At 35.1% G+C, this 12,088-nt stretch overlaps 1 protein-coding gene across 1 annotated transcript; it reads right to left on the minus strand.

Annotated features, from left to right (window-relative positions):
• Window positions 1-8,959: 8,959 nt before the first annotated feature.
• Window positions 8,960-9,310, minus strand: LOC138870016 (uncharacterized mitochondrial protein AtMg00810-like). The gene has a single exon (XM_070147487.1). It carries the CDS (start codon window positions 9,308-9,310, stop codon window positions 8,960-8,962), a length of 351 nt encoding a protein of 116 aa, XP_070003588.1.
• Window positions 9,311-12,088: the final 2,778 nt, after the last annotated feature.

Raw genomic sequence — 12,088 nt, forward strand, 5'->3', positions numbered from 1 at the left:
GTAAAGTATCTATACAATTTATATAAAGGCCATGATAGTTATGTTCTTTATATCATGTTAGATGAGGAAAAGTCAGTTTAAGTAATCATACAAAGATAGTATGCAAATATTTTAACAACATATGTGATATGTGCATATTAAACCAATATGGCTCCAAACATGTGATTCCAAGAATTCAACTTTCTCCTCTACAAAGTGGATATCCTTTTATATTTATATGAAAATAAGTACATTTATTTTTTCAACAACAAATGCTCATACGATTCTCAATGTTGTACTATAATTACGGCGACATGTTTTCTATCCGGATAACTTTATGTTGCATTTTCAAGAGGTATATCAATATTGAGAATAGAGTATTAAACATGACACAGTAACTACAACAACATAAGCATCTAACTAACTTAATTAATTTGATTATTTTTGCAAGTTCAAACATTATTTAATCATTTCAAATTTAGGTATTACGTTGACTAAAGATATACGTGCAACGCACGCACATAAAAACTAGTACAAAATAAATATACAAATAGACTGTCACTGTATAAAAAATACACAAAATAGATTATCATTATACAATTTATATACTAAATAGGCTGTCACTATATAAAAAATATACAAAATAGATGTCACTATACAAAATATATACAAAAAAGGTTGTCACTATACAAAAATATACAATATAGGTATCACTATACAAAATATATACAAAATAGATACAACTACACAAAATAGATTGTCACTATACACTTTGAATACATAAAAACACTCGGAATACATTAATGATACATTGGGAATACATTTCAAAATACATGATACACTCTAAATGCACAGTGTGCACACATTACACATACAAAATGTGTCTATAATTATATATACTATGTTTACATATTAGACAATACACATGTGTAGGAGTGTACGTAGGTCGAATTTGTTCGGATTTTTCAATTACCAAACCAAACCAATGGTGTCGGATTTTTTAATTTATAAACCAAATCAAACCAATAAAGTCGGGTTTTTCAATCTCGGTTTTTCTCGGGCTTTTTAAATTTTTTCGGATTTTTGGGTTTTTTTTTCTTGGTAAAGTCTTAATAGCACAAAATATGTAACTTGTGCTCCAAATATTTATTTTAGTCCTAGTAGGATCCAACTATATAATGCATTTTCCAAGAAAATAAAATAATAATATGAGATAAATCATAACATTATACTAGAATATTCAATAATGTAGATAATAAAATCGCACAAAAAATATTACTAATTAATACACCATAATAAAAATTAACTTAATCTAAAAATACTATATAGGTCATGCTAAAATAAGTACAACTAATAAGTACTAGTATTAATTACACAACTAAGCACTAAAGAAAAAGATAAACTAAGTTATACATTTTCATTATAAATCAATGCAAAACTAAAAAATAGATATCCAACACTATTGTCATTCCTAGTGTTGAATTGAATTTCCTTTATTAGCATTAGTATTGATTTGAACTTTATTTGACTTACTACCTTTATGAGCTATAAAATTTATTGGACCATTCAAGAACGTTAAATCCAAACTTTAAATAATACATTTAAAGATAAAATTGTGAACAAGTTTAATAAATATTCATAAATTATATTACAATAAATATTTATATGTATAAAAATATTTTTAAAAATTGTATAAATGTAATATCGGGTTGGTTTTTTGGTTTGACTTTTTTTAGTTAAAATCAAACCAAATCAATTATGGTCGTTTTTTTCCAACACCAAACCAAATCAAACCAAACCACAATCCTTTTTTTTCCTGGTTTGACTCAGATTATCGGGTTGGTGCGGTTTATCGATTTTCTTTATACACCCCTATACATGTGTATACAATCTTGATACATTGTTTAGACAGATTATACATTCATGATACAAAATACACTTGGGATAGACTAAATATATACTTTAGATACACAAGCACACTAGAGATAGACTCAATATACACTAAAGATAGACTGTCGAACTTAGGATGCAATATATATATATATATATATATATATAGTGCACTATTGGCCTATCATTAAATTCAATATTAAATAGTATTTAAAAAAAAGTAAAAGTAAGAGAAAAAAAAGGTGTTAGAATTAAAAGAATCGAAGAAAAAAGTGAAAATAATAGAAAGAGTAAAAATCAAGTGTGATACATAAGAAAGAGAAAACAATTTGGTGTTGGGAAGGAAAAATATCTAGGGAAGATAAAAAAGCTGTACCAAAATTATTTTTGTCTTGTCTGTTATTTTTATCCGATGGGCTACAATTTGATCTTAATTTCATCCGACTGAACATTTCGGGTTACGTGCAAAATTTCGGGCTAATAATTTTTTTCGACGACCATACATGGTAATTTTCACTATTATATGGTGTTGTTTTAGTATATCATATTGGTTCATCATAGGTAGACCTATGTTCGTACAATGGTACTAAACTTTTTTTGGTTAGACAAGATTTCTTTCATGCTATTAGACGGAGGGGTATATGTTAGTATGATTTTAGTTTTGCATATAAGAACATTTCTTACTTGATTAAAGTCGACATTCTTCACTTGCTCGATTAGTAAACAGTATCAAATAAAGATCATCAAAGTTGGTTTTACTATATGCCCATCATTCTTCCATGTATAAAAAAGTGACCAGTTTTCTTTTCTTTTCTTTTGTTTTTATTTTTAGTTATGCAACTAATAACTGATGTCCAACAATGAGAAAACCAAAAATGAAGAAAAAAACACTTGTAACATTTGCTACCGTATTTGTTAGTAGATTTTTCACATTGCTTTACCTGCAACTTTATGGATGATATATCTTATAGTATAATTTTTTTTATACTGCCAATGCTCTATTCTTTGTGTGGGTCCCTCCTTGCCAAGGCATACGTAAATTTAATCGTTTTAGTAACACAAAATATTATATTACTAGATTCGAAAAGAAACAGCTTAAAGTAATATTCATGGATATTGTATAGTTCTTATTGTTAGGGATATAGTAGATATGCCCTAGATCCAATCTCATATTTGATGATTTGAACATATTTTTGTGAATGTTATTTGATATAAAAATATGTGGCATTTGATATTCTTTTATATATCATAGTTATTATTAATTATTTGATTAATTTGATAAGGTCCCTGATTAAATTTTAAGATTTGTCATCGTGATAGAGATCATGATAATGAGAGCAAAGTCTCTTACAATTTAATCTAAATTTGTTCTTGATCGTAAGATTATTAATTTGGACATTAGTAATCCTGTTAGATCAATATTTATGTGATCGTCTTTATTGGATAAAGATTAGTTGATCTCATTAACTAAATCACATAGATAGATGATGCATATAGAGATATGATCATTGAACCGACTCATTGGATAATTCCTAATGGTTAGAATTACCATAAACTGTCAATAAGATATTCTCTTGAAGAATGTGATGTAAGAGTTTCCTTTGACCTGAGATCGTCATAGTAATTGACAAGTTATTTATTGTGCTTTGATACCAGACACCTATGGCCCCAGGGCGATAGTTGAAAGGATATTGGGTATGATTAAATACTTGTAGAATTCGTGATTGATCAAGATGGAATCTGTCAACTCTTGGTAATGAGTTTAAGCTCCATGTTGTCATGAATTATAAATGACCAAACTAAGACCTTGGCCAGGGCAATTGAATGAAAGAAGAAATGAGTTTCTTAGGTCATTCAATGGTCGATTATATCTGACATGAACACATAGTTGGTCGCCTATTAGGATTTGATAGTTGAACCATATCCTAGGGTGATACCAGAGCTATAAGGACAGAAGGAATTACTACATTATTCTTCTACTAGTTCTTGAGAGTAAATTGTATACTTCATGCTATCCGGTCGTTAAAGAGTGTTGCTAGACGCCACCCTTGATTAGTACATTGATGTGGTCAATTTACTACCGGTTTAGTATTGAACCTATGGGGCCGCACACTAACGAGTGTTCTGATCTTTGCTAAAGGATTAATTAACTTATTATTTGATAATTAAATTAAAGAATTTAATTAGTCAAATAAATTTAGTTAGTTAGCCCAAATGAAATATTATTATATTCTTTGCTAGCACAGAGGATATAATTAATATTGTGAACAAATTAAAGTTTTTTATTTGGAATAGAAAATTAATTTATATCTCTTGGTTGAAATATATATATATATATATATATATATATATATATATATATATATATATATATATATATATATATAATATTAATTAATTTACCAATTTGGAATTGGAAATATAAAGTCCACAAAGGACGTATAGAATGAATCCAACATTAAGTTGGATTGGCGAGAATCCAATTTTAAGTTGGAGGAATGGATTCGGTAGTCACTTTCTCATGAAGACGTGATTTATCAATTTTCCATAAAATTCGATTGAAGTTTATTTTTGGAATAAACTTTTACCCTAAGTAAATCATTACCTCAACCAAATACGAAAAGGATTTATAGGTAATACTATATAAAGGGTGATGGAGAATATTTGCCGTATTATTATTCTTGAGAAGAAAAACACTTTGTGAAAGTGAGAGTGCAATACAAAGCCAAGAGAGAAAATACAATTACAAGAAAAGTGTTTCTTGTTCTTCTATCTTTGAGTTGATATTTTTGAGAAAAATTTCAGCACAAGTTTTCCATTCAATTTGTTCGCGGGTTTCGTTGATCAAAGAGTTGATAGCAAGGATCAGTATCGGTGTGGATACACATAGAGTCTTCGCACTATCGAAGAATTTGAAACAAGACTTTCTTCACCAGGTACGTCTTAGATCCGATCTATTGATATGTAAATAAATTTTAAACATGAAAAGATCTGCCTAGGATTGTTATTGTCTTCCGCTGCGTGTTACGAACACGTATACGCAATCCTTCACTTATAAAATCAAGATTTGTGTTGATGGAAAACGTGGTAGACTTAGTCAACTTTGCACATAAGGGTCTTTTGCAAACAACCTCTTTACTTCTTTGGGTAGGAGTAATATTTGCGTATACTATCCCCAGATCCTACTAGTGGGATTCTACTGGATCGTTGTTGTTGTTGTTAGTCAACTTAGCACATAGTTTCCTCGAACCATTAATATAAAGCTTGGTTTCAAGAACTATACAATATCCATGAATACTTCAAGTTGTTTATTTTTCGGATTGTGTCATGAGATATTTGTGTTCCTAAAACGATGTATTGAATCCGCTTATGCCTTGGAAAGGAAGATTCCATTATCCATATAGAGTACAAACCTTTTCAGTTTGAGTTTAGTTTCATGCATTACCAGTATAAATACAAACATAATACTATAAGGTCACCTACAATGTTGTATGTACAGCAGTGTGGAAAACAATTAGGCAAGCTACTAACAAATATGATAACAAACAAGTGTATTTTTTCTATTTTTGGTTCTCTTATACATTGTGATAATGCAATTTCTATATTGAGTACAACTATAAGTTATAATATAATGTCGTTGGACATCTGTTAGTGGCATAAATAACAAATGTTAGAACTTGAAATGTGAGCTTACATTCTATGAATTAACGACATGCAATGAATGAAGATGTGAGATCGAAGAAAACTTCTAGAAAGAGAAAGAGTGAGAAGTCTTAACTCTTTACATTGTTACAGAGAGAAATGTAAGGGAAAAATGAATTAGTGTCACCTAATTCCTGGAAGTTCACTATTTAACAAGATAACTAACCTACGTGCACTCTTACTCTCTTCTAACAAACTCTAACTTTCACTAATTACACATTGACCCCTATAGTTTTGATACTCCCCCTCAATGTCACGACCCAAAATCTAACCATGTCGTGATGACGCCTATTGTGATATTAGGCCAGCCACTTATTTTCAAATACTCCATTTTTCAAATAAAAACTTAAGGAAAAATCATAATTTTAACAGAAATTCAATAAGATAAAAGTAAAAATCAAAATCCAGCGGAAAGAAACACAATCCCGACCTCAGATGTCACTAAGTCATGAGCTAAAACTACTACATCTGTCTGAAACAACATGACCAACACGATATGAGAATATCCAAATAACTACACTAAAGGAAGATAAGGGAAAGGAGAAGGCGGAACTGCGGTCGCCAAGCAGCTACCTCACAATCTCCACAGAAAATCTCCAACTGGTGTGATCAACAATCATTGCCGTACCCCGAGATACCTGGATCTACACACAGAGGTGCAGGGGGTAACGTGAGTACACCAACTCAGTAAGTAACAAGTCCAAACTATGGACTGACTGTAGTGACGAACCAAACCTCAACAGGTTGCAACAGTTAATTGTACGGAAAAGTAGACATGTTTACAGTTCATGTAGTTTCTTAGCAGTAATTAAGCACAGAGTATAAGGCTCAGGAACCTCTAAGTACCAATGCACATGTAGCATGATCAATGTTACGTATAATACTTCCACTCACAGTGTTCAATCACTCGATACTGTATACGGCCCACTCGGCCCAGGAAGATCCATCCCGGAATGTATATACATCATAGACTATAAGTCACCCAGTACCGAGGAAATATGCCAATCTAGCCTCATGGAGAAGATCCATCTCCATACCAATACCTCGGACAAGATCCATGTCCGGGGAAGATCCATCCCTCAATATCATCAACTGCGCTTACTGGGGGTGTAAAGACTCCGGAGGGGCTTCTCTGAGCCCAAGCGCCATATCAATGCCAGCGAAGGCATGATCAAATATCTCGCTGCGACGTGCAACCCGATCTCATACTGTCAATCAATATCAGGCTCTTGGCCTCACTCAGTCAATACTCTCCAGTCTCGCACACACGGGCTAAAAATGTCATGGTACAAGCCTGAGCAATGATAGGATACGTCAAATAGCAATAATCGAGACTGAGGCATGATATAATATGCATGAACATGACTGAGTATAGGTTATAAATGAAGCTAATGACATGACGGCAAGAAACGACCTCTTGGGTCTTAACAGTGTTGGCGTGAAGCCGTAACATGATAATTAGCATGATTTGCAACTTATTAACTTAATCACATAATTACAACATAGACATCAACATAAAAGAGTCACTAGGCGATTCCATGGAATGATCCAGGCCGCATTTCTCATGGTGAACGCCCACACGCCCGTCATATGGCATTGTGTCACCTTAATAGTAATCATAGAACACATAGTTCGGGGTTTTGAACCCTCAGGACCAAGTTTGGAAGCGTTACTTACCTCAAGCCAAGCCAAACTCTTGCATCTCGATTCGGCCTCCAAATGCCCCAAATCTAACCAAAATCGGTATATAACCATCAAAATATGCTAAGGTACAAAGCCCACTCAAAAATAATCAAATTACATCAAAATCCTGAAATTGGTCTAAACCGACCCCTAGGCCCACGTCTCGGATTCCAATAAAAATCAAAACTAGAATCCTTGTACTCTCACGAGTTTATACATACCAAGAATACCAAAATCCGACCACAAATGACCCCTCAAATCCCTAGATTAAGGTCTCCAATTTTCAAGCCCTAACTCCCAAATTTTAGGCTTCAAATCCCCCAAATTTCATGTTTAATTAGGTAGAAATCACAAAAGGATCGAGTATTGAATCCATAAATCTTACCTCCAAGAAGTTCTCTTGAATTCCCTCTTCAATCTCCCTCAAAAAGCTCCAAAACCGACTCAAAAATGGTGAACTACGGCCAAAAATCGCGAAAATGGCCTTTTAAACATTCTGCCCAGCGATTTAAATTCCTTCTTCGCAAACGCGTTCAAAGCCTCGCTTTCGTGAAGCACAAAAATTTCGTTGACCAAAAATCCTCTTACACGAATGCGGAAGCCTCCTCGCGAATGCGATGCTTCAACCGACCACGCCTTTGCGAACGCGACTTCACCTATGCGAACGCGAAGCACAAAGCTCCTCGGATCCCAGCTACCCCAAACACTCTATGCGAACGCGGGACTTTCTTCGCGTTCGAGATTCATACTCAACCTCAAACTTTGCAAATGAGGGACCAATATTGCGAACGCGAAGGGCAACTAGCCAACCGCACCCAACATCTCTTCGCGAACGTTAAGAGCAAAAACTCTGCAACACAGAACTGAGAAATCTGCAACTTTCAAAATAAGGATTTGATCTGTTTAACCACCCGAAACTCACCCGAGGCTCTCGGTACCTTAACCAAACATGCAAACCTATCCAATAACATCATTCAAACTTGTTCCAACCTTCGGAACACTCAAAACATCAAATCATCATTGGATTCAAGCCTAGAAATTCCAAAAAACTTCCGAATTCCGAATTCGATCAAACAGTCTACCAAACCTCGTCTGAATGACCTGAAATTTTGCACACACATCACAAATGACACAACGGACCTACTCCAACATCCGGAATTTCATTCCAACCCCTATATCAAAATCTTCCCTATCAACCGGAAAACGCTAAAATTCCAATTTCGCCAATTCAAGCCTAAATCTACTACGAACCTCCAAAATACATTCCGATCACGCTCCTAAGTCCCAAATAACCTCCTAAAGCTATCCGAATCATAAAAACCAAATTCCGAGATTGTTTACCCAAAAGTCAACTTCCGGTTGACTTTTCCAACCAAAAGGCCAACTCAAGAGACTAAGTGTCTCATTTCTCTACAAAACCACTCCGAACACAAACTAACCAATACGATACCACATAATATAGCTGAACAAGACATAAAGAAGCAAAAATAGAGGAAACGCAGTGATAACTCATGAAACGACTGGTCGGGTCGTTACACTCAAGTTGGAGGGTGGAATACATCTAACACTCCTAGCTTGGACATTTAAAAATGGTGTTGGCCTACACCTAATCCTTTGGAAATAATGTCTGCAATTTGCTCCTTGGTGGGCACATAGTCAGGTGCAATCAACCCTTCTTTAATCTTCTCTCTCACAAAATGACAGTCTATTCTATGTGTTTGGTGCTTTCGTGATAGATTGGATTAGCTGCTATCTGCATTGCTGCCTTACTATCTGTGTAAACTGCCATAGGTTCTTGTACTCCCATATTAAGATCCTTCAACAGTCCTACTAGCCATACAATATCTGCAGTAACTGCTGCAATACTTTTATATTCTATCTCTGCAGAACTTCTTCTCACTGTTTGTTGTTTCTTAGACTTCCATGAAACTAAGGAGTCACCTAACTTGATCACATATCCAGTCACTAACCTTCTTGTGTTTGGGAATGCCACCCAATCTGAATCACAATAGGTAGTTACTTGTGTTAGTGCTCCTTTTTTCAGATATATCCCCATGCCTAGTGACTTCTTGATGTATTTGACAACTCTCACAGCTGCTTCCAGGTGAGACTATTTTGGATGTTGCCTGAATTGACTCAACAACTGTACTGCAAAGCAGATGTCTGGCATGGTTATAGTCAAGTATATCAATTTCCCTATTAACCTTTTATATCCATTGATATCCTTCAGTTCCTCATCATCTGTCTGGTTCATGTGTTCTTCATAATCGATTGTTGTCAGGTTCAGATTTTGTTCCAGTGGAGAACTAGCAGGTTTTGCACAACTTAATCCTGTGCCTGAAATAAGTTGTAGGGCATATTTTCTTTGGTTTAATAGGATCCCTATCTTAGATCTCATGATCTCTATTCCCAAAAAATATTTAAGTTCTCCCAGGTCCTTCATTTTGAAGTTGTTATGTAGTGTGTTCTTTGCTTCATCTACAAATGTGTTGTTGCTGCCAGTAATTAGAATGTCATCAACATAGATAAGTATGATGACTATGTCTGCCTTCACCTTCTTAGTGAACATGGAATGATCATATGCACTCTGCAAGTATCCAACATCAGTTAAAGCATTGGTCAACTTGATGTTCCACTGCCTTGGAGCTTGCTTCAAACCATATAGAGACTTGTGTAATCTGCACACTTTAGACTCCCCCTGCCTATGGAATCCCTGAGGTAAATCCATGTAAACTTCTTCAATCAAATCACCCTGCAAAAAAGCATTGTTAACATCTATTTGGAAGATATTCCATCCTTCAGCAGCTGCCAGGCTGATTATTATTCTCACTGTCACCATTTTTGCTACTGGTGAGAAAATTTCACGGTAATCTAGGCCTTCCCTTTGAATGTAACCCTTTGCCACTAATCGAGCTTTGAAATTGTCAATTTCACCATTAGCTTTATACTTGACTTTATAAACCCATTTTGAACCAATTTCTTGTTTCCCTGGAGGTAGATCTATTATTTCCCAGGTCCTATTGTCCTCAAGAGCCTGAACTTCTTGTTTCATGGCTTCTATCCACCTGTTGTCCCTTGAGCACTCCTTAAAGGAAGCAGGTTCTATTGTGGTAGAGAATTCTACTAGATAAGACTGATATTTAGACTAGCAAATAAGCATACCTGACAAAGTTGGTGATTGAGTGTGCATTGTTCCGAGTAGGTGTCCACCCAGTGACAAAATCTTTATTCGAAATAGGTGGTTTCACTCCTCTATCAGATCTCCTCATCTTAGTAGTGTCGTTGACTGGTTGCATAGGCTCCTCTACTGAAGGTGCTGCAGGTGCTGAGGCATCAGATGGATCATATGTTGTTTCTTATGTAGGATTTACATCTGCTTCTACTGCTGTCTGATCTGATGCTACTGGTACTGGTAGTTCTTCTTCATCTAAATGTGCTTCAGCTTTTGAAATAATATCTCCAGCACCTGTAGTATTATCTCCATCTGCTGTAGCAACATCTTCATCTCCTTTAGTAGCAAGATGTTCACCTTCATGTGTTGGTCTTGCTTCTGAGTATACTGGTGCACCTGTAAATTGAGTGAATATATCTTCATTGTCTTCTGTGAGATGCTTAAAAGGAAATATGTCCTCCCTAAAACTCACATCCATGCCAACTAGAAAATCCCTGGTGTCCAGGTCATATAATTTGTAGCCCTTTTGAGTTTTTGAATACCCAACCAAGATAGTCCTCCTTGTCCTTGGTAAGAACTTGTCTTTCCTAGGTAGTATACAAGCATAGCATAGACATCCAAATACCCTTAAATGGTCTATTTTAGGTGTCCTACCAAACAACACTTTATAATGTGACTTTCCCTTCAACACTTCTGTAGGCAACTTATTAATTAGATAGACTGCAGTTTTTACACAATAACCCCAAAACCTTGAAGGCAAACCACTTTGAAATTTTAGAGCTCTAGTTACTTCCAAAATATGCCTATGCTTCCTTTCAACCACCCTATTTTATTGGGGTGTATAAGGGCAACTACTTTGATGTACAATTCCCAGAGAAGATAATAGCTCATTACATTTGTTATTGAAGAATTCTATTCCATTGTCAGATCTCAATGTCTTTGCACAAGTACCAAACTGAGTCTTTATTAATGAGAAGAAGTCCCTCAATACAACTATCACTTCACATTTTGAATGTAACAAACAAGCCCATGTATATACACTAAAGTCATCAACCAAAGTAACAAAATAGTATTTCCTGTCATATGTTGTTGTCCTATATGGACCCCATACATCAATGTTGTAAGGCCTCATGAAAATTTCTACCTAAAACTCGAAAGCTCGTAGTGCAAAGTTAGGAATATGTGTTAGAAATTGGTAAAATTCTTCACAGCGAGCTTGCGAGGCACGATTTGGACCCTTTGGACTGGTCTGTGCATTAAAAAGTTAAGGACTAATGTTTTCCAGAAAAGTGCATTTCCGCGGTCCATTATGCGGTCGCATAATGGCTATGTGGACCGCATATTCGTCGTAGAGTCAGACAGTTTAATGGTTAATTTCGAGGTCAACTATACAGCCAATTATATGATTACATAATCAATATGCGGGCCATATAGTCATCGCATAATCCCCTTGGAATTTTTGCGAGGGGCAGTTCTGCGGTGCATTATGCGACCGCAAAATAGGTATGCGGACCGCATTCTTGCCGCATACCCGGATAGTTTGTTTAGGTTTTTGGGACCATTTTTGCGGTACATTCTGTGGGCCGCATGTCCATTATGCGATCGTAGAGTATGTCAGGGCTCCTATTTTCTAACTTTTAAAACGCGACCCCATCCCATTAA

Source organism: Nicotiana sylvestris, chromosome 1, assembly GCF_000393655.2.
Source record: "Nicotiana sylvestris chromosome 1, ASM39365v2, whole genome shotgun sequence".
NCBI classification, from domain to species: Eukaryota; Viridiplantae; Streptophyta; class Magnoliopsida; order Solanales; family Solanaceae; genus Nicotiana; species Nicotiana sylvestris.